The following is a 23,951-nucleotide window of genomic DNA, read 5'->3' as shown; positions in this document are numbered from 1 at the left end:
TGGTGGGAACGCTAGGACTGAATCTAGTCTCTTAACAGTAAGTTCAATGATCTTTTCACAAAACTATACCATTTCCTGTTGTTCTTACTGTTGGTGAAACCTACCAATCAGCTAAGATTGAAATAACATCAACTTCAGACCCCTTTATTTAACAGTCTTTGATGCACTCTGAGCCCTGTACTAGATTTGTAAGATTCCTAGGTACTGGGCTTCTTGGATTACATTTAATCACCATATTCTGGCTTCTGTGTAACTCCTGGAGACGATGATTCCTCTGTTAGTTTTCCTAATACAAATCTTTGATTTTGTTATCCAAAAACTAGTCAGAATATACTACTGAGGTGTCAGGGAGGTTTGCTTTGCCACCACACATGCAACATCAAATCTCTACTCTTAAAATGCCTTTTTCTCAATGACACCTTTTTTCCTCCACATACTCCAGACTTATCTCAAGTTTCTGTATGTTCTCTTTCCTTAACACTCTTCACTTCTTCTGCATACTTTGATGTTCCCATTTTCTTCCCAGGGTCAGTGTAAGAATTCCTCTTAGATAACCAGCACAATTCCTCTTAGATAACCAGCACAATTCCTCTTAGATAACCATAGGGTGAAATTTAGTATCCCAACCTCTTACCAGGCTCTAGGCATAGTTCTTCATAAATAAGAATCACTGAATTGCACAGTAAAGGGATATCTATTTTCAATCTCCGCCTTGAACAACAGAAATAAGCTGTAAGAAGTCTTGAAATTTTGAATTTTCCTTCTCCCTCCAATAGCAGTCTTTGCTAGTGAAAAAGGACTTGTCTTTACTGGCATAAATTATGTCACCACACTTAGAAGAGAAAATAGCAAGTTTTGCTTGTGAATAACAGCATTTCCCCAGATACACTGGTTATAAAGAAAGAACAAGATTATATATTTCCTTATGGAGTTTAATTTTAAGTGGAGTGAAAATCCACATACCTAACAATTCCTTTGACAATAAATGCCATTTGTTTTACTTGAAGTATTTCTATTCTTGTGCTAAAAAAACTATCAACACATAAATATTTCACATACACTAAATTATCTTCAGAATGCTTCACAAACATGTCAAAATATTTTTTTATTTCCATCTAGGACATAGTTGTTTATATACTTTCCATAGTGGTGAGCAGTTTAAAATTTATAATAGTCTTCTGATCAGTGATGTAATACAGCCTAGACATTACTCTGTTGGCATTCTAACAGCAGTATTGCTCGTGTCTACTCCAGATACTGGGTTTTTTTTCCCCCCAGATTAAAGATTTAAGGCAGATTTTTAGAAGTCTGAAATAAAGCCTATGAGAAAATAAAAACATAAATTTCTTGCACCGTTGTCTTCAATAAAGGTTAAATATGCTTCCAAAACATAGACATTTTCTATCAAGTCACTTCTCTTGGTAATTTTTTTTTTTTAAGTAAATGTGAGTTCTGTAAATAGCCTGTGTTATATTAGCACAACCAAGTGAACATCTGTGTTCTGAGCAGATTGTATAGTAGTTATTAAATCATTTTACCAAAAGTCTAAAACCTATTCTAGTAATTCTTTTTCTCTACAAATGCCCTTGAGAAACAAATGGGTAAGATTTTATAAATAAATATTATTTACTCTCTGTACAATCCATTCTTCATTCCTAAGAACACATCGGAAATAACCCATTACTTTCCCTGCTCAACTGTATCACCATCAATATTTGTTGTTTCTTTTTCTTTTTTTCTATGTTTATCTATAACCCAGGTTATTCTCAAGCCCAGGGTACTTTTGTTGCACTGTGAGCCACCTTTTATCTTTGTGCATTCTAATCTGCTCCTGTCCATTGAGGTAGATAATTGGAAAAGGGCTGCACTCCCTATCACAGTGTAAAGACAATGGAATGTGAATCCATTGTGATTTAGTAATGCTGGTCTTGCTAGGGCACTAATTTCCTAAGGACTTATAGGACAAGACCAGTGACATGATACTAATTGTAACTTTGATCACACTAATTTCTGATTTAATGCTCTAAAACTGAAGCTAATTATAACCAGAAAAGCTTGTACATTTTCTTCAGCCATTTCAATCCACTTAATTTACATCTAACTTTGTACCCTGTTGTACATTTCACACAATTAATTCTAAGTCCAAAATGTTCAGTATCAACCTGTAAATTTAAGAACTAAAATAAAATTTATTTTAATTATTTATTTACTGTAGATGTGGTACATATTGCAAAAACACGTAAATCTGCTGACATTATCCAGTTTTGCAGTTCCGATGAACATATTATCTTTTTTTACTGTACAGCAGGAGCTAGTACAACATTGTAAAGCACTATATTCTAATAAAATTATTTTAAAATATGTTATTAGTGATGCCATAAAAGCATAGAGTAATATATTTCAAAAGGTATTTTAATATTATGATTCACTTTTTTATCTCATATTCATTTTATGTCCTGTGTGCATCTGAACTGATAAAATATAACATTTGATATATTTTAGAGAAATATGGACTCTAGTATACATGGCCTCATAATATTATACAGATAGTGCCAGCATAGTAACATTCCTTTATAAAATTATTAGCTATATATAGATATAATATTTTGGTTACCCACAAGACTCACTAACACATCTGAAATTTATATAAGAAAATGTTGGAGTTTAATATATAGAGAGAAATATATAAAGTTACATTAATTTAATGTTTAATGCTGTAAATTAAATTAATATGTAATAATGGTTAATATTATTTTAAAATAAATAATTACAGTTTTATTTTTAACTGCTAAATAGTGTATTTTGTAAATTTAAAAGCAATTCACACATGGAAATTAAAATATTTTACTTAAATAATTTAAGTACATTTCAAGGTATATGTAATATTATTTTTAGTTAAATATTAATTAAATTAATATTTTTAGTTTAGGAGATAAGACATATTCTAAAAGTATTATAAAATAAATATTATAGTACTTAAAAAATTATTTGAAAGTATTTGCTGTAGTATTTTTATTTAAGTAAAGTTTGGTATTTACCATAATAAGCTTACAAATAGCTGAAAAATCTAGTCCCTGAATCACATTTCTGCATCTTAATGTAATCTTCTGTACTTTGCCATGTATCTTCAGATTTATCTCTTGTCATGCTGTTTTTACATATTATTTAATATTCATGTTGCTTCCAAAATGTCAGTGTATATAGATACTGAATGAGGGTATGTGTGTTAATACCAGATGCAATGACATGCCAAAGTCTGCCAAAGGGACTTCTATTTTTCATAGCATAATTCATTTTTTTCTATCTCAAGAACAATCAAATAGCCCATTAATCAAATTAACTGAAAGTATTTCTCTCCTGTAGTTGTCATAAAATGTCAGGCCAGAAAGAGGCTAGAAGAGGAGGTGGAAGTCGCACTGGATGGAGATTTTTGGGGAGAAAATCCTATCTTAGAGCTGTCAGACTTTACAGTGATTCCAAAAAGAAAATCATATGCATATTATGAAGATATAGGAGGTAAGAGAACACAGTCATGGGGATAAAAAATTATAATAAATAAAAACTCGATTTCCTTAAATTTCAGATTGCTGATTACTCAGTTACATGAAAATCGATGCCCATTTATTTCTCATTTACAGTTAGTGCCCAATGAGTGTTATTTTTGTCCTCTTTACATAGTAGTTTTCTGCAAATGACAGTAGTTATGGTTATTAATGGATTTATAAGAATAGATTCAGGTTATGTCATCAGTGAGGAAAGAAAAAATTGTAGTAACTGTAATTTTCATTTCTTTCAACTTTAGTTTCTTACTTTATTCTCTTTTTCTGATTTATGGAATGTGATTAAAGCCATGGCTGTAGCTTTAAATTTGAAAGAATGACCTTGAATAAAATATTTCTTATTTAAAGAGATAGAAAAATTGACATAAATTAGATGCAATGCCCAAATATATTTTTTTATAATAATCCCTCTGACATTTGGCATCTTAAACAAGACATTTCAAAAAGTTATATGATGGTCTGGCAAAATCAACTCTCAATGATATAAACTTTGGTTTTCAGCCATCTTCCACATGAAATAAAGTAGAAAGCTCCTATTCACATTGAAAGGGAAATTCCCTTAACAATCGTTTTATTAGTATCAAGGGGATAAATCTTTATGTATTATTTTTAAAGGAAAGTAACCACAAAATTAAGTATGAAATGCCTTGCAGAATCAAAATATCTTCTCTAGTTTTCTTATTTTGGTCTATCGTTTTTTACTTTGATCTCACTACTATCATCTCTGTGTCTAATTATTTCAATGATGAGAGAGTGTAAATGAGGTATAACAAAAGGGAGAGTATACAAGCGTATAGAGAGGATATGCAATAGATAGTAAAATAATTTTTACTTTTTTATAGTAACTATTTCTACTAAGTAATAAATTCTCATTTTAAATGATTTAACACATTTCTGATGAATATGAATAGCAGTCCCTCAGCTCAACTTAGTCCCACTCAGATGGTGTTCAGTTCAGTTCAGTTCAGTTCAGTCACTCAGTTGTGTCCGACTCTTTGCGACCCCATGAGTCACAGCACGCCAGGCCTCCCTGTCCATCACCAACTCCTGGAGCTTACCCAAACTTATGTCCATTGAGTCAGTGATGCCATCCAGCCATCTCATCCTCTGTTGTCCCCTTTTCCTCCTGTCCCCAATCCCTCCCAGAATCAGGGTCTTTTCCAGTGAGTCAGCTCTCCACATGAGGTGGCCAAAGTATTGGAGTTTCAGCCTCAGCATCAGTCCTTCCAATGAACACCCAGGAATGGTCTCCTTTAGGATGAACTGGTTGGATCTCCTTGCAGTCCAAGGGACTCTCAAGAGTCTTCTCCAACACCACAGTTCAAAAGCATCAATTCTTCGGCACTCAGCTTTCTTCCCAGTCCAACTCTCACATCCATACATGACCACTGGAAAAACCATAGCCTTGACTAGACGGACCTTTGTTGGCAAAGTAATGTCTCTGCTTTTGAATATGCTATCTAGGTTAGTCATATGGTGTTAGAATATAATAAATTTGAAATATACACTCTCATACCTCCAACCATACTTGAGTGATGGAAGCTTGTTAGGAATGTAACCAGCTATTTTAACCAAGACCAATTAATAGTGACAAACAAGGCAGGCATCTTTTTCTTTCACATGTAAGCGTGGACTTGGGCATGGTTTAGGGAGTGCAATGCCTCTGCCCCCTGTGATTATCAGGCATTCAGGTCCTTTGGGGACTTCCCTTGTGGCTCAGCTGGTAAGCAATCTGCCTGCATTGTGGGAGACCTGGGTTCAATCCCTGGGTTGGGAAGATCCCTTGGAGAAGGGAAAGGCTACCCACTCCAGTATTCTGGAGTCCATGGGGTTGCAGAGTCGGACAAGACTGAGCGACTTTCATTTTCAGGTCCTTTTTTCTTGTTGCTCCACCATCCACCAAGTTGTCCTCATCTGCATCATCAATTCTACAGTCACATCCTCAGTAAATAACAAGCTGGTTCCTTTTAAAACCATGACCTGAAGATGCATATGTCATTTCTACTTGTATCCCATCGGTGAGATCTCAGTTATATATAGGCACACATAGATGTCCTTGAGACTGGGAAATGTCTCTTGACAGACTCCCAGATTAAACTGGGAGACATTCTAGAACAAAGAAAAGCAAAAAGGGAGAAAGTAAATATTGGGGAGACAATAAGCAATTTCTGACATATTTTATTTGCTGTGAACTGATAAAATCTACCATCTTGCCATCCAAAAATACTTAATGAGAACCTATTACACATGGAGTATTTTTCTGGGCCTGGAAATTTACCTAGATCCCATCCCTCTCCTACCATCAGACAGGTATTGCCACTCTTTAGGATAGCATTCCAGTTAGATCTCTGCTCAACATCTCAAATCCCCTAAGGAGATGAGGATTCAAGTTTAACTGGACCTGCACTGGCCCTGTTGCTGGGGCCTGAGTACCATTTCCCTTTATCCAATTCCCTCTCCCATCTATGTGATATCAAGTATTGTCATTCTGTCTCTACCTCCTACCATGCCCCAACCCCATATTAGAACCTTATTGCTGTCCATGCCAGTTGAGCATTTAATCTTCTAAGAACTATGCTGTTTTATGTTTTGTATTCATTACATTATTGTAGAACTTACCATCAAAGAAACCCTATGAAACACATAGTAGCTCTATATTTTTTATAAGTGAGGAAATCTCAGTAAAAGAAGTTTAATGACTTGTCCAGGGTCCTACAGTGCAGCAGAGGAAGGGATGATACATGAATCCAAGCTTGACTGTGTTTTAAAGCTTTTTAAATAATAATAATAATTTAGATTTAAAACCTAGATATAAAATCATAGGTTCTGAGCAGTTCATATTGAGTTCAGGCCTAACCTAATTGCTTTTTCTTTAAAGCCCTGAGGAAATAAAAAACTTTTATAAGGGCAAAACTATCTGAGAGTTTCCCTAACTTAAGGTAAAATGCACAGTATGAAGTGGTCAATCAGTATACAAAAAGTTGTTTCCACGTTCCCTTTATCATACCCTCTTCTGTTATACTTCCTACCCTGTGGTTACCCACTGCTTGCTGAATAAAATATTACTTTGCAACATAGAAAATTAACACTATTCATCCATTTTTCAGCCATAAAACATATTTCATATGAATGGTATTTGATCATTTTTATCTCAGTTCAGTTCAGTCACTCAGTTGTGTCCAACTCTTTGCGACCCCATGAATTGCAGCACGCCAGGCCTCTCTGTCCATCACCAACTCCCAGAGTTCACTCAAACTCATGTCCATCGAGTCAGGGACGTCACCCAGCCATCTCATCATCTGTTATCCCCTTCTCCTCCTGCCCCTAATCCCTCCCCGCATCAGGGTATTTTCCAATGAGTCAACTCTTCGCATGAGAAGGCCAAAGTACTGGAGTTTCAGCTTTAGCATCATTCCTTCCAATGAACACTCAGGAATGATCTCCTTTAGGATGGACTGGTTGGATCTCCTTGCAGTCCAAGGGACTCTATAGAATCTTCTCCAACACCACAGTTCAAAAGCATCAGTTCTTCGGTGCTCAGCTTTCTTCACAGTCCAACTCTCACATCCATACATGACCACAGGGAAAACTATAGCCTTGACTAGACGGACCTTTGTTGGCAAAGTAATGTCTCTGTTTTTTAATATGCTATCTAGGTTGGTCATAACTTTCCTTCCAAGGAATAAGTGTCTTTTAATTTCATGGCTGCAGTCACCATCTGCAGTGATTTTGGAGCCCCCCAAAAAAGTCTGCCACTGTTTCTACTGTTTCCCCATCTATTTCCCATGAAGGATGGGACCAGATGCCATGATCTTCGTTTTCTGAATGTTGAGGTTTAAGCCAACTTTTTCGCTCTCCTCTTTCACTTTCATCAAGAGGCTTTTTAGTTCCTCTTCACTTTCTGCCATAATGGTGGTGTCATCTGCATATCTGAGGTTATTGATATTTCTCCCGGCAATCTTGATTCCAGCTTGTGTTTCTTCCAGCCCAGCATTTCTCATGATGTACTCTGCATAGAAGTTAAATAAGCAGGGTGACAATATACAGCCTTGATGTACTCCTTTTCCTATTTAGAACCAGTGTGTTGTTCCATGTCCAGTTCTAACTGTTGCTTCCTGACCTGCATATAGGTTTCTCGAGAGGCAGGTCAGGTGGTCTGGTATTCCCATTTCTTTCAGAATTTTCCACAGTTTATTGTGATCCACACAGTCAAAGGCTTTGGCATAGTCAATAAAGCAGAAATAGATGTTTTTCTGGAACTCTCTTGCTTTTTCCATGATCCACGGATGTTGGCAATTTGATCTCTGGTTCCTCTGCCTTTTCTAAAACCAGCTTGAACACCTGGAAGTTCACGGTTCACATATTGCTGAAGCCTGGCTTGGAGAATTTTGAGCATTACTTTACTAGCGTGTGAGTTGAATGCAATTGTGCGGTAGTTTGAGCATTCTTTGGCATTACCTTTCTTTGGGATTGGAATGAAAACTGACCTTTTCCAGTCCTGTGGCCACTGCTGAGTTTTCCAAATTTGCTGGCATATTGAGTGCAGCACTTTCACAGCATGGTCTTTCAGGATTTGAAATAGCTCACCTGGAATTCCATCACCTCCACTATCTTTGTTCGTAGTGATGCTTTCTAAGGCCCACTTGACTTCACATTCCAGGATGTCTGGCTCTAGGTGAATGATCACCCCATTGTGATTATCTGGATCGTGAAGATCTTTTTTGTACAGTTCTTTTGGGTATTCTTGCCACCTCTTCTTAATATCTTCTGCTTCTGTTAGGTCCATACCATTTCTGTCCTTTATTGAGCCCATCTTTGCATGAAATATTCCCTTGGTATGTCTAATTTTCTTGAAGAGATCTCTAGTCTTTTCTACTCTGTTGTTTTCCTTGTTTTTTTTTTTTTATCTACTAAAATGTTATTCAATCTATATAAAATAATCCAGAATTACATTCACCATTTGTCCCCTACTGTCATTCCCATCTCATTTCTCTAGGACATTAACTTGTTATTAACCTGAGTGGGATCACCTGCCACTTATCTACATTTACCATCTACTTTACCAGCATGGTCAGCATCTATGAGACAGTCTGCTCTGCCCAGCCTGCCAACTTCCACTGCTTTTTTATGGAAACTACTTCCCAAGCTTGCCAAAAGTTCTTATCATAGCTCAGTCATATGCTGTCCTCCTGGCCAGAGGGGGCATATAAGGGAGGTTGGGCTCCCCCAAATCTTCTGTAGTCAAATGCAGGAAGTCTGTTTATCTTCATTTGCTGAAGCTGTAATATGTAGTGCTAGGGAGTATTTATTTCTCTACTTTTCTCTGCAGGCCTGCTTTCTCTTCTTTTTGTAGGTCTCCTTTCTCTGTCTGCTCATCGATATACACATGACTCTGTCATGCTTAACTCTTCCTTTACTTCATGAAACACTTGGTGTCTTTCGAAAAAGATTATTCAAATGGGGGTTCTGTTATTTGCAAATAGGCATTCTAAGTGTAAATGTAGAAGAGGCTCTAGAAATAATAAATATTTCTTAAAATATCAGAATCATTTTCCCCACACACTCTCATTATAAAATTTTTCAGGCACTATTTTAAAAGCTGGAGATGGAATTATGAAATGAGTGTCTATGTTATATGTACCCAGTGTAGTTCAAAAGATTCAAAAAAATTAGTTCAGATTAACTTGTTTTTGGTTTACTGGACAGTTATTGATAGTATGAATTATATGAGAGTAAGAGATAGTAATACTGTCACTAGGTTGCACAATGAGATATTTAATTTTTAATTATATTAATTTACTACTTTTTTCTCCTTGGTTAAATTTTCATTTTCTAATTGAAAATTGCTAGCATAATCACAGCCTGCTTAAATTTATAAAAAGTGAAATAAATTTGTATGAGGACAGGGGAATTTTCCACTGTAACACCTGTACAGTTAGTCTCTATTTCAAAGAACTATGTATTAATAATGAAATCAGACTGATGCAAACCATTTCCATTTATCTCCAAAAATTATTATGAGTTGGGTACAGATTTTGCTTTAGTGAATCATGTAGTAGCCTTGGACAAATGTAGAAAAAGTAATTGTTAAGTAAATGAAATTCTATTGGCTTTCTTTTCTTCAACCATTAGCCAATTAAAAAAAAAAGTTCTGATTGTTTATGCATATCAGGGATAAGAATATTAGTGTAGATTAACCACAGAATCCAAATGTGTAATGCAGTTTCCAGTTTCCAGTGATAAATAAATGTTAGTACTTTCTTACTAAAATAGAAAACAATTTTAACATGCAGGCAACCTATAATAAGTGTTCCCCAGTGAATGTCCAGTTTCTGAAGTGAAACCATTGTTTTGTGTGACATCCTGTTATGCTTCAGTGAATTTTAATAGTTTAGTCTTCAAGCTTGATTTTTATTTGAAATCTATCCTGTTGAAGGCAAAATGTTGATGCTTCTATGACATGAAGTAAGGAAGGTAAAGAAATGCTTACATTCAGGACTCATTTTGATATGTTCTTGCTACTTAAATTGCTTAAATTGTACCCTTGTCAGGTTGCAAGCTAAATATATATATATAATTCTGATAATAGAAATTGATTAGATCTTATTACCTGAAAAAAAATCCACTCCCTCCTAGATAAGAATGGTCTATAAGGAGGCTGCCAACATCATTCTGAGAGATTCGAAAGGCATATAAGGAAAAGAGTCTCTTTTTTTTTTCTTTTTTTTCTTTTTTTGAGAAAGAAACAAGAAAACGTAGAGGAAGCCTTAGAGGAAGCAGTTAGTACCAGATGTCTGTGCGTTACCAAAGTAACCAGAATAAACCAAAACCTAGCCAGCCAGCTGCTGCTGCTGCTAAGGCGCTTCAGTTGTGTCCGACTCTGTGTGACCCCATAGACGGCAGCCCACCAGGCTCCCCCGTCCCTGGGATTCTCCAGGCAAGAACACTGGAGTGGGTTGCCATTTCCTTCTCCAAGGCATGAAAGTGAAAAGTGAAAGTGAAGTCGCTCAGTCGTGTCCGACTCTTAGCGACCCCATGGACTGCAGCCCACCAGGCTTCTCCATCCATGGGATTTCCAAGCAAGGGTACTGGAGTGGGGTGCCATTGCCTTCTCCATGGAGTCTCTATTTTAAATAGCTCTTGAAAATACACCTTTTGATATAGCTCATATTTCACTACTTCATTACTTTTCATGATGAAAAATAATGCTTACTATTGAAAATAACTATTTGGAAGGTTTGCAGTCTTACCTCTTCCCATCATTTTCTAGTAGCTTTTCCTCTGCTCAATACCACCAAACTCAAGGAGATCATCTTTTTTTTTTTTTTTTTTTGCAAAAAATATTTTAATTTGTAAACATCTGTTTCTGTTCTGAAGCATGTCTTGCTATACAGGTTTCTTCAGTGACTTCCCTGGTGGCTCAGACGGTAAAGAGTTCTCCTGCAGTGTGGGAGACTTGGGTTCGATCCCTGGTTTGGGAAGATCCCCTGGAGGAGGAAATGGCAACCTACTCCAGTATTCTTGCCTGGAGAATCCCATGGATAAAGGAGCCTGGTGGGCTACAATGCTTGGGGTTGCAAAGAGTCAGACACGACTGAGCAACTAAGCACAGATACTCAATTTTAATGTTTTTAAACATTAAAAATATTAATGTCTTAATGTCTTTTCTCTGAATATTGGATAAATCAGTTGACCTCGCTCTGGTCTGAGTTCCTTAAAAGCATCTGGTAATTGCTGGATTCCTTTTACTGCCCAATTCCAAAGATGTAACGAACTTGTATGAAGTCTCTGGAGGTCCCCCTGCTTGCTGTTCCCTTCTCACCTATTTATTTATGAAGGTATGGGGCTGGTCACAAGGCTGAATACTATTTTAGCCTTTATATAAAGGCTAACCAGCTGTTTTCACCTATGTGTGTCATTTGATTATAGTTTACTCAACACATTAAGTAGAATCCAAAAGTCATGTTGTTCATGCCATTTTGTACTTCTTATAGTCTCTTAAATCCCTTACGGTGGAAATTAAAGCATTTTACTGTGTGGCTTAAGCTGTGATGGGATTTTAGGTGTGATCATTAATTAACAACCTGTATTCCTTCATCCAAATTTCTAGTCATCTGAAAAGTAGATGTAGAAATAATTCAGATGGAGATCAAAAGGTACCTTTATTATAAAGGTGAACTGGAAAATGACTTGGTACTATGGATTCATTTGGGCTTGTCAATACCTTCCACCACAATCGAGTGCATTTACCCCAAACTAGCCAGTTGTACGGGAATAAACAATTGACACACAAAGAAGGAAGAGAAGTATGCATGCTGATTGACGGTATCAGAAAATAAAGAGAAGGGTCTGCTCAGGCTTCACTTCTTCACCCAAATTCACTGATCAGATATGTTGTTTTCTCCCAGAGGGCAGAACATGATGAAGGAGACAGATATTGATGCTGAGATATTTTTCCCTCCTATACCTTTCCCTTCTAGCAAATGAAAAAGCCTCTCTATGTAAACAAGATCAATAGGAAATAAGGATCCCCACCACTGCCTTCCTATTGTTTTCTCTTACTTATCACCATCTTATTTCCCTGAGAGTCCAATAAAACCATCAAACCTCATTTAAATGAAAACACTAGGACCTCTCTATTCTCTTTCTACCCTGACTCCTCACAAACACCATTGAGTTAATAAGGATTGATCACTTTCATATCTTTTTTATTCAACAACAATCTCAGGCACATCTTTGTTGCCAGGTATTATGCTGAGTCCCAGAGACGCCAAAATTAACAAAGCACAGACTGTTGTCAAGGAATTCAAGAAATCGTCTATCCAACATGTTAGATTTATGCACCTGTACTACTTAAATCAATTGGTGTTGCCCTACTGGGATATTATACTGCTTTTATTTTTAGACAGTATTTTGAAATGTGACTTCTATAAGACTACAAATTATACCCTGTGGGCAGTATTTCCCCCATAATTGTATTTATTCTTCCTAAGTAATTCTGGTCTCTGCCTTCTCTATGCCTCTCTGGAGATTAGTTCAGTGACTTTCTCTCTGTGGGACTTTTTCTATGAGAGTAGTTTTGCCATTTAACTGCATAACAAATTCATGCCACTTCCTTTTATATCTCAGGTGTACTGTAGCTTGAGGCTGTCTTTCTTTGATTAATCTACTGTCTTTTTCGTGCCTGATTTGCTGATTTGTTTGTCACACTGGTCTCATTTTACCCAAAGGCCAGTCATCTTGTTGCATGTTGTTTACATGACGATGCCCATGTTGGATTTGGTCTGTAATCACAATCAGCTCCAGAGAAGCCTGTCATTGGCCCTCCCATGACCCCACATTGGTCTCTAGACTTGATCCTTCCCTCTGCTTCTCTTCATTTTGCTTTCTCTGCTCAACTCACTCCATTAAGTCTTCTGTCCTAACTACTCTAATGAGAGTACCCTTGACAAGATTGTCAGCCCTATCCAGTATGCCTAATCCAGTGGTCAAATTTGAGCTTATATCTCGCTGGTTATCCCTTTTCCATCTCTGTTGTTGGCTCCTCTTCTTCTGACCAGAATCTCAATGTTTGAGTGACCCAGGCCTCTACCCTGAGGACCAGAACACTCCCTTGCACAGATAATGGCCTGCATACTTTCCAGAAGCTGCTGCTGATGGCATCTTCTCAGCAGTTGTGCCACTTGCCGGACCGGGTATCCTCAGCTGTGACATCTGTACTCAGACAACTTGGGTTCTTCTATTTAATTTCTATACGGCCTTGACAAAATTATTTTACTTCTCTATAAATTCTGTTTCTTCAACTGTAGTATGGAGATAGTATCTATTTCATAGGATTTTTTTTAAAGATTAAGTGTAAATGCATAGAATTCTTAAAAGTGCCTGGTTCTCAGTAAGTGTCTCATGAGTGTTAGATATTACCATTATTATCATTTAAAGCTCTGGTTGGGCATTTTGTGACAGTGATGTACTAGAAGACCCATCTTCAGTCACTGACAAATGACAGTTTGAGATGGAAACATGATTCTTTCAATGTCATTTGCTGGGTTTTCTCATTAATACATGAAATAATATTGTATCAGAAAGTATAAAAATATGGTACCTAATCTTAAATAGATTCTGAAATTAGGTGCTAAATTGCTAAATGGCTGGATAAAATATTTATGTTACAAAAAGTTCCTTTATCTTTTATTTCTGGATTCTTGTTTAAAATGAAATGTGTAAGACAAGCATTAGCTATGTTGCCACTTTCTTCCTTTAATTTTTGTTCTGTAGTTTACTGTACTTGCAGTTGTAGCAAAAGAATATGCAATTATTTTAAGTTAATCTATTAAATGACCTTATGAAAGTGAAGTAAAACACGTAAATTAAATAACCCTTCAAAAAGACACACAATTTTGTAAAAATAATAAGAGTGTGCAGATGGCACATTCTTCATTATCTGTTCAAAGAAAATAGCTTTAGGTGGTTTATCCAATATCCTCTATTTTCTTTGAATACCTTGTTGTCATTATCCTCTTTCAAATTTGTGTTCAGTACTCCATTCCTTCCTTCTATGATTATTACACCCTGTCAAGCAAATGTAGATGCCTATTATTAATGAAGAGACAACTATAGAAATTTATGAAAGAATATGAATAACAGTGTTCATTATACTTTGATATTCACTTCTCATTGAGACATTTTGGTTGGGTTTGCTATGAAGTGTATTTCTTACAGATTAAAATGGTATAAAATACACAGTTTCACAATATATTTTCCAAAGAAATTGGTTACAATTCAGTACTTTTTGACCATTTATGTTTTGTCAAGGGTCTTTTAAAATTACTAATATTCTTCCACATTGAATAAAAGTCAATTATTGTCCTGAGAAAATTCACCCACATATCTGGCACCCTTGACCACAGTAGTGCCCATTGCATGATTTATTGGCATGATGATACAAGCATTAGGTTGCATAATTACACAAGGATGGAAGCATACCCTTCTTATGCAATATAATGACCACTTGCCATACCCAAGTGATTATTACCATTATTGTTTTATAAGACAGTAGATGATAAGTAGATAGATATATAGAGATATATCATAGTCTATGATTCTCTGAAATATGTTTGATTAAATATTTTGCATGTATGTTAAGGGTATGAATACAGTACTAAAATGATAAGCTCATGATTTTGCTTACCAGTCAGGACTGCTCCCATGGTTCCCACTTCATTCTTCACAGGGCATTGCTTGAGCTTAATCTCCATCTTCCTCTCACCCTTGTGCAGGTCACCACCTGGCCTGAACTACTGCAGAAACATCATTACCTTCTCCACGAACCCCCTTTTGCTCACTTTACCATTAAACAAGCACATCATTTCAATATTTACAACATTCCATAGGTTCTTACTATTCTTAGAAGTCCCAAATCATCACCATACCCTGCACAGTCTTGCCCATTATGCCCATTTCATCTCTTGGAAATTTCATCCCACTCCCTTTTGCTCCACCTGCTTAAGTTCTTTCCCAAAGAGGCTGTGGAAAATTCCCTCATGCTGCTCTGATGCCTAAGAGGCATTTTCTTTGTCTACATGCAGGAGGCCCTTATCAACTTTCTCTTTAACTTTGGTATATTGGTCTCCTCCTCAGGACCTTGGCAGTTAAGTTCCCAGGACCTGAGCTCTCATAGCCTCTTCTGCTTCTCCATAGTAGCCGTTCTCACAGTCATCATTGAAAACGCGGTATCACTGGTAGTTTATTGGCAATTCTTTCCTCCCAGTTATAAGTTCCATGGGGACAAGAACCTTACTTGTCATTTCAAGGAAAGTTTTCAGTTATTATTGACCAAATGAAAAAAGAAATATAAATATAGATGATAAGAAAAATGTTTTTAAAGTGTGTTTAGATATTTGATAAGTAAACAAAATTATCTGCCTCATAGTTATGAATTTTTCCATAGCTAGGAAGTTTAACTGGGGCAAAATCTACGGCTCTTAGTGAGCAGTTCATGAAAACTTTCACAGAATGGGAAACCATTGAAAATGGGAAGTGCTTCTAAACAAGCATGTGATAACCATTATATAAGATAGAAAAAAAGAGGTTAGTAAATATTTCAATACCTATTAAAACACAATTGAAATCAAATATATATTTATCCTGACCCTTAATTTTGTGAGTTCAAATGTCTTTTTAAGAGTTTGTGTTTAAAACAAACAAAAAACAGAATTTTCCTCCTGTGTCAAAAAATTTATTACAGTAGTCCTAAGGACTATGGACTTATAACTTGAAATTGTAATCTATATTAAGATAAACTACATTTATTTAAATGTTTTTAGAAGTGTGCATTTGTTCTCTCAAAGTCAAGAGCTATAGTTGTCATGAGTAATTAATTTTATACAACAATCAGATGATAACTAATTTACACTGGTCTCGCTGACTTAGCTCTGATCAACCCAATACACATAAAAGTACTATACAGATTCTCTCCAAGTTGGGAACATTGCAAAAGGTATGCTTTTAACTTGATAATATGACTTTTCAAATAAAATGCAGAGACTCTACTTTGTTAGCTTGAAGACACAATGCAGAATGTCAGTTTGTTAGGATTTTGTACCACCTGATTCTGTTTTTCTTTCTTATGTGTTCATATCACTATATTCTAGTTAAAACAAGGGAAATATGTAAAGTGTAAAAAGTACTAATATGGTTCCTACTTGCGTGACCCCTGTCCCCTTGCAGATAACCAGGTCTGTGTTTTGTACCAATGGATCTTCTTAGGATTGGAATTATGACATCTATAGTAACAGATTCCCCACAGGGGGTTCAATGCTTCTGAAACTAAATTTAGCTTCTCATTTCCTATCTTGATTCTGACACAGCCATTCCCGTAAAGACTTCAATAATTAAGCAGAAACAGATGCAGATCTCAATAGTATTTGCTTTGAAAAATATGTTATTTGAATGCAATGAAATTTCATCTCCCATTAAACACTCTAAAACTCTTAAATGCTGCTTCTCAATATAGAGTATGTCTTCCAATGGAACATTTCCATATCCCATCCCCAGAACAAATCAATATATTAAATGTAGACATATTGATTTTGCTACAACAAAGAATGGTTATCAATAGGAACAATTGCCAGTTTGGTCAACAGGATGAAAACTAGCAATTCAGAAGGTCTGAGATTTATTTTTACACATGAAAAAAAGAAAAAAGATCTTGTAAGGTTATGGGTCAGTCCATTATTTTACATTAATAAGATTTACTGAGTAATTATTAAATGTGACTTTCTTTATAAATTATGTCTATAAGCTTTTAATATATACAGCATATCATATTGTGTTTATAGTAAATGTTATAGTAAATGTTAATTTTTAGTTTCCACTTGTCTATTTCTTATTTTATTAGTCTGAAATTTAAGGAGGGTGGGATTAAGGATAGTGGGTGAATTTATTTTTTATATCCATTCATTTATTTAACTCTTAAAAGCATACTGAATGCTATTATATACCTGGTAACACACTAGGTATTATGAACACAAAGCTAAATAACATATACCCTCTCCCTCACTCTAAATACCTGTGCATGATTAGTGCTGACATATAACTGATTTTCAATCTATACGTATTTAGTTGAATTAAAATGCATTTAAATCTTGATTTTCTTAGATATACCTATGAAACGTGAATTTGAATATGGCATTGAATTTGAATCTGAAGATGAAGAGGCTAGTTTGGAATCCTGCGTGGCTATATATTTGATCAAAAAATCTTATAATGCCAATAAAGAGCAGATAACATTGGTCTTCAGTCTGATATTTACACCAAAGAAACCAGTGAGGTAAACCTGCTTTTACAAATCCTAATTTCTTTAAACATTATTATTACTCTTTTAAACTAAGTAATGTGGTCTTTTTCTTTCCATCTTTCTATTTGTCAGTTCATTACTTCTTTGTTGCCATTGAGGTAAATAGATTATTTCTAGCTATTCAGCTGTGAAAAGTATTCCGATGAAAAAGAATAGTCCAAATTATTAGAAATCTGAGATATCCTTCAGTAATTGTGACCTCCCCAAGGTCATTAGGATATGCTACTAGCAAAACAGGGCTGTCTACTTTTTTTTAGTATAAATTTATTTATTTTAATTGGAGGTTAATTACTTTACAATATTGTATTGGTTTTGCCATACATCATGAATCCACGACTTGGTGCTATACATTGGCAACAAGGTATTTCTCCATACTACTTCTCAGAACCAGTTCAAATGATGAAACTGCTGAGTGCCCTCCTTTGCAACTGCTGTCACTACCATTTTACCATTCAAAACCATAGCATTGTACTAAAGGTAAAGTATAAGAGGGTCATAGTAAGTAATACTATAGTAATTTCAACTATAGTAAGCTTTGAATATCTGTCCTTTGGAAAACCTCATCCAGTGTCTTTGTATTTACTTTTTAGGCAACTGATACTTAGCATCTACACATACTGTATGATAAGTCACATCTGAAACAGGATTTTATGTCTTGATGCAGAGACACTGATTAGAACTGCAAATAAGCACAAAATACAGCCTGGCCATGAAAAAAAATTGACAGTATTACTTGTGCTTTTAACCATTTCTATAATTTAATGATGCATTCAGTGTACCCATGTGTGTATGAAACTGTAGTCTAATAACTAAAAGATAGCAGGGTCCCCTTCAGGAAGCAGTAATAAAATCAGATTGTAAGAAGAAAGTACATATTAACCATTATTTTCATAGTTTTCTATGGGCTTTTAAAAAAATTTTTCATAGTTTTCTATGGGATTCCTTGGTGGCTCAGTGGTAAAGAATCTGCCCGCCAGTGCAAGAGGCACTGGTTTGATCTCTGCATCAGGAAGATCCCCTGGAGAAGGAAATGGCAACCTACTCTAGTATTCTTTTTTTTTTCCCCTACTCTAGTATTCTTGCCTGGAGAATTCCATGGACAGAGGAGCCTGGTGGGCTGCAGTCCATGGAATCACAAAGAGTCGGATACAACTTAGTGACTAAACATTTGTTAGTTTTTTGTTTTTTTTTTTTTCACATTTAGCTTAGTATTATGTTGATTCAGTGACAGGGAAATTAACAGCAAAAACCAGAAAGGGAAAATGTTATCATTAGTGAGTATCAACAGAACCAATGTGAATTTATATTTGTTCCACATTTGGTGAGTTTAGAGCTTCTTGGTGAATATTTGAGAAGCTGATTCAGGACAACTTATATTCATGATTTATAAATTTTTGTGATTGTCTTGTGGTGTTCCAATGTAGTTTAAAATTCCATTTTATATGCACATACTCATTTGTTTTTGTCATTTCTTCTTCCATATGTATTTGGGATGGTTCACGGCAAGACATACCATTAAATGATAAAAAATAAATAAATAAAACCAATAGCTTTAAATTTTGAAAAAAGAACAAGACAATAATTATACCCAAATCATACTGTTCCTACATAATTTAAATATGTATCAAATTTAATTCTCCTCTTCCTGATTGACACGGTAAAAAAAAAAGACAACAAAATTTTCATGGGTTTGTTAAGGAAAACACTGTTGCACAACAGTAAAAACAAGGTAATTTTTCATGTTTATCCTTTCATAGAATAGTGCTGACATAATAAGAGTAATGGTCAGAGCCTTAAATGTGTTTTTACAAAAATAAAATATAGTAAAAACAAGAATATTATTCCTTAAGACCTTGACCTTCTTTTTTCTTTTCTTTTTTTTTTTTTCATTGGAAAAGACCCTGATGCTGGGAAAGATTGAGGGCAGGAGGAGAAGGGGAAAACAGAGGATGAGATGGCTGGATGGCATCACCGAGTCAATGGACATGGGTGTGGGCGGACTCCGGGAGTTGGTGATGGACAGGGAGGCCTGGCTTGCTGCAGTTCATGGGGTCGCAAAGAGTCAAACACGACTGAGCGACTGAACTGAACTGAATGGGGCCAGATGCCATGATCTTAGTTTTTTTTCTTTTTAATATTTAGTTTTAAATCAGCTTTTTCACTCTTCTCATTCACCCTCATCAAGAGTTTCTTTAGTTCCTCTTCACTTCTGCCATTAGAGTGGTATCATTCGCATATCTGAGGTTGTTCATGTTTCTCCTACCTATCTTGTTTCCAGCCTAGCATTTCTCATAATGTGCTCAGCGTATAAGTTAAATAAACAGGATGACAACAGACAGCCCTATCGTACTCCTTTCTCAATCCTGAACCAATCAGTTATTCCATACAGGGCTCTAATTGTTGCTTCTTGACCTCCATACAGGTTTCTCAGGAGACAGGTAAGATGGTCTGGTATTCTCATCTCTTTAAGTGCTTTCCAGTTTGTTAATGATCCACACAGTCAAAGGCTTTGGCATAGTTGATGAAACAGAGGTAGACGGTTTTCTGGAATTCCCTTGCTTTCTCTGTGATCCAGCAAATGTTGGCAATTTGATCTCTGGTTCCTGTGCCTTTTCTAAACCCTGCTTGGATGTCTGGAAGTTCTTCATTCACATAATGCTAAAGCCTAGCATGCAAGATTTTAAGTATGACCTTACTAGCACGGGAGATGAGTACAATTGTCCAATGGTTTGAGCATTCTTTAGTACTACCCTTCTTGGGAATTGGGATGAGGATTGACCTTTCTCAGTCCTGCAGCCACTACTGAGTCTTTCAGAATTGCTGAATACTGACTGCACCACTTTGATAGCATCATTTTTTAGAGTTTTGAATAGCTCTACTGAAATTGCATTGCATCCACTAGCTTTACTGACAGCAGTGCTTCCTATGACCCACTTGACTCCACACTCCAGAATGTCTGGCTCTGGGTGACTTACCACACCTTTGTGGTTATCTAGTTCATTGAGATCTTTTTTGTGCAGTTCTTCCATGTTTTCTTTCCATTTCCTCTTGATCTCTTCCACTTCTACTAAGTCTCTACTGTTTTTGGCCATTATTGTGCACATCTTTGGATGAAATGTTCCCTTGACATTTCCAATTTTCCTGAAGAGATCTCTAGTCTATCCCCTTCTGTTTTCCTCTATTTTTATGCACTGTTCATTAAAGAAGTCCTTCTTATCTCTCCTTGCTGTGCTTTGGAACTCTGTGTTTAGTTGGGTATACCTTTCCCTTTCTCCCTTGCTTTTTACTTCTCTTCTTTCTTCAGCCTCCTCAGATAACCACTTTGCCTTCTTGCTTTTCTTTTTCTTTGTGATGGTTTTGCTTCCTCCTGTATAGTATTATAGACCTCCACCCATAGTTCTTCAGGCACACTGTTTACTAAATCTAATGCCTTGAATCTATCTGTCACCCTACTGCATGTTCATAGGGGATTTGATTTAAGTTTTACCTGGCCGGCCTAGTGGTTTTCCCTGCTTTCTTTAGCTTAAGCCTGCTTTTTGCTATGAGAAACTGATTATCTGAGCCACAGTCAGCTCCAGGTTTTGTTTTTGCTGACTGTATACAGCTTCTTCATCTTTGGCTACAAAGAATATAATCAATTTGATTTCAGTATTGACCATTTGGTGATGTCTATGTGTAAAGTTGTCTCTTGTGTTGTTGAAAAAAGGTATTTGCTCTGACCAGTGGATTCTCTTGGCAGAATTCAGTCAGCCTTTTCCCTGCTTCATTTTGAACTCCAAGGCCAAATTTGCCTGTTACTCCAGGTATCTCTTGACTTGCTACTTCTGTATTTCAATCCCCAATGATGAATAGAACATCTTTTGTTGGTGTTAGTTCTAGGAGGGCTTCTAGGTCTTCCTAGAACTGATCAGCTTTAGCTTCTTTGGTATTAGTGGTAGGGGCATAGACCTGAATTACTGTGGTGCTGAATGACTTGCCTTGGAAACGAACCAAGATCATTCTCTCGTTTATGAGATTGCACCCAAGTACTGCATTTTGGACTCTTTTGTTGTTTATGAGGGCTACTCCATTTTATTGTTACTAGCACTGTATTTGAAGGGATATTGTTAAAATTTTGGTACCAGTTTTTTTTTTTATATATATATATATAGTATAAGGAATGCAGCATTGAACATCCTTATACACATTGCTTCTTGAAATCTTTGAAGTATATCTGAGGGAAATTACTAATAGTGAATTAACTGGTTTAGTGTCTGTACCTTTCAAATTTGATAATATATTATCTAACTGTTCCCCAAATTGTTGAATAATTTCACAGTCCAAGTTAAAGAGGCTGAGATCCCAGAACTGTTCTGAAAGATTTATGTAAGAAGATTGTGATTTCTTGGTCCATTCTGACATATGATATAGCTTACAACTATAGAGCTATGTGTTTGAGTTATTTCCACCCGAAGCAAGCAAACACATAACTATTCTTCACCGTCAGCTACTGACCTATGTCTCCACTCTTCTTCAGAGCCAACTGCTTAGAAGGCTATACTTACTGTCTTCCTCAATTCAATTGCCATTCAATTACATGTTACTGTAAAGTGTTTATGATATTTATCAGTTGCAATTTAATTTTTTAAAGCTTCATTTTAAGTCAGTTTTGGGGACGTTGTAAGTTTTCACAGAAAATATAATTTTTCTATGTGAAGCAAGAGTTCAAAGAACTCTTTCATGATGTTTCAGTTTGAACAGAAAATCCCCTTATGGAATACCTTTCAGTGTAACACTTGGGTCCATTTGCCAACCTCTCCTCAGATTCTTAAGTAATATGATATTCTGTGCTGGGTACAGAAAATTTGTAGAGTGAATTCTACATATGTTACTAATTCTTAGTAAGTAACTAGAGATTAAATGAGATACTCTATGAAATAATTACCTCAAAGGGAGGGTAATAATAGGGATTCTGACCTACAGAATTATTCCTGAGATGTAAACAGCCCATCCACATCTTTTCCATCTACATTTTTTAAAAGAATTAAAAGTTTCCATTTTTTTTTACTGAAACCACAGGTTTACTTACATTTTCACCTTAGATGTTGACCTGCTATACTATATTCCCTTTGCTTGTTTTCCTTCAATATCCTTTATAAATCTCTTTTTCTATTCAAGGTCTCAAGTTATACTGAAAGTAGAGTGCATGACAGATGGGATCTGGACGTTTCCCATGATGTTGATTGCTACTGAACCTGATGTGGATGGGGTCTTTGATATTGAAGGAGTTGGTTTATTTAAGGAATCTACTGTTGACTTCAGGCTGACAAGTCAGACAAGGTAATACATCAAGCATATGTGTGTAACTGGTTTTGTGAATGTAATTTATGCTGAACTGGGAAACAGAATTTAAGATGGAAAATTCTATTATGTCATCTTTTTCTGGTTAAGTCAGAGCAGTATTGCTTCTAGGAATCAATGCTTTATATATTTCATATTTGTTATTTAAAACTTGGAAAATAAAATCCACAAAGTAAATACCAAAGAACAATAAGAACAAGTAAATAGATATTGAAATTTAGAATAATATTTCTATTTGTTTTTCAAAGGGTGTTTTAATGAATTTTTTCAAAGATAGATGGGAGGTTTCTCAGTAAATTTTAATGGTTTGGGGCTGTTAAGTGATTTAACTGGGTTGAGGTGATTAGGTAACCTATATTGAGATTCCATTTTCTATATTATTCTGCTTAGTCACAGCTATCTTTGTTATACTTGTAATAACATAAGCAGCATGACAGTAATACGTTTACCTTTCTCAGATGTAAAAAAAAATTTTTACAGCTTTTTTTGAGATATAACATACCATAAAATTTACCCATTGTCAGTGTACATTTCAATATTTTTTAAAAATATGCAGAATTTGCAATCATAGCCACATTCTAGGTTTCAAACTCATCCTTCAGTTTTCACTGCAGTCACTCAGTCATGTCCAACTCTTTGCAACTCCATGAACTGCAGCACGCCAGGCCTACCTGTCCATCACCAACTCCCAGAGTTTACTCAAATTCATGCTTATTGAGTCAGTAATGCCACCCAAGCAGCTCATCCTCTGTCATCCCCTTCTTCTCCCACCTTCAGTCTTTTCCAGCATCAAGGTCTTTTCAAATGAGTCAGTTCTTCGCATCACGTGGCCAAAGTATTGGAGTTTCAGCTTCAACATCAGTCCTTCCAATGAATATTCAGGACTGATTTCCTTTAGGATGGACTGGTTGGATCTCCTTGCAGTCCAAGGGACTCTCAAGAGTCTTCTCCAACGCCACATTTCAAAAGCATCAATTCTTCGACACTCAGTTTTCTTTATAGTCCAACTCTCACATCCATACATGACTACTGGAAAAACCATCAGTTCAGTTCAGTCACTTAGTAATGACTATCTAGGTTGGTCATAACTTTCTTTCCAAGGAGTAAGTGTCTTTTAATTTCATAGCTACATTCACCATCTGCAGTGATTCTGGAGCCAAAAAATAAAGGCTGACACACCGTCAACGCAGAAAGTG

The 23,951-nt window shown here is 35.9% G+C and overlaps 1 protein-coding gene across 1 annotated transcript in view; it reads left to right on the top strand.

Moving 5' to 3' along the window:
- Positions 1-23,951, top strand: part of CFAP47 (cilia and flagella associated protein 47) — a 507,416-nt gene that overhangs the window by 447,220 nt on the left and 36,245 nt on the right. The window contains exons 60-62 of the mRNA XM_040265344.1: positions 3,364-3,516; positions 17,217-17,388; positions 22,573-22,734. Coding sequence (XP_040121278.1) covers positions 3,364-3,516; positions 17,217-17,388; positions 22,573-22,734 — 487 coding nt within the window. The remainder of the gene's footprint in view (positions 1-3,363; positions 3,517-17,216; positions 17,389-22,572; positions 22,735-23,951) is intronic.

The sequence above is a fragment of the Oryx dammah genome, unplaced genomic scaffold (assembly GCF_014754425.2).
Source record: "Oryx dammah isolate SB20612 unplaced genomic scaffold, SCBI_Odam_1.1 HiC_scaffold_23, whole genome shotgun sequence".
In the NCBI taxonomy this organism is placed as follows: domain Eukaryota; kingdom Metazoa; phylum Chordata; class Mammalia; order Artiodactyla; family Bovidae; genus Oryx; species Oryx dammah.
The sequence above is the reverse complement of the archived record's forward strand: the minus strand, read 5'-3'. Positions and strand labels throughout refer to the sequence as shown.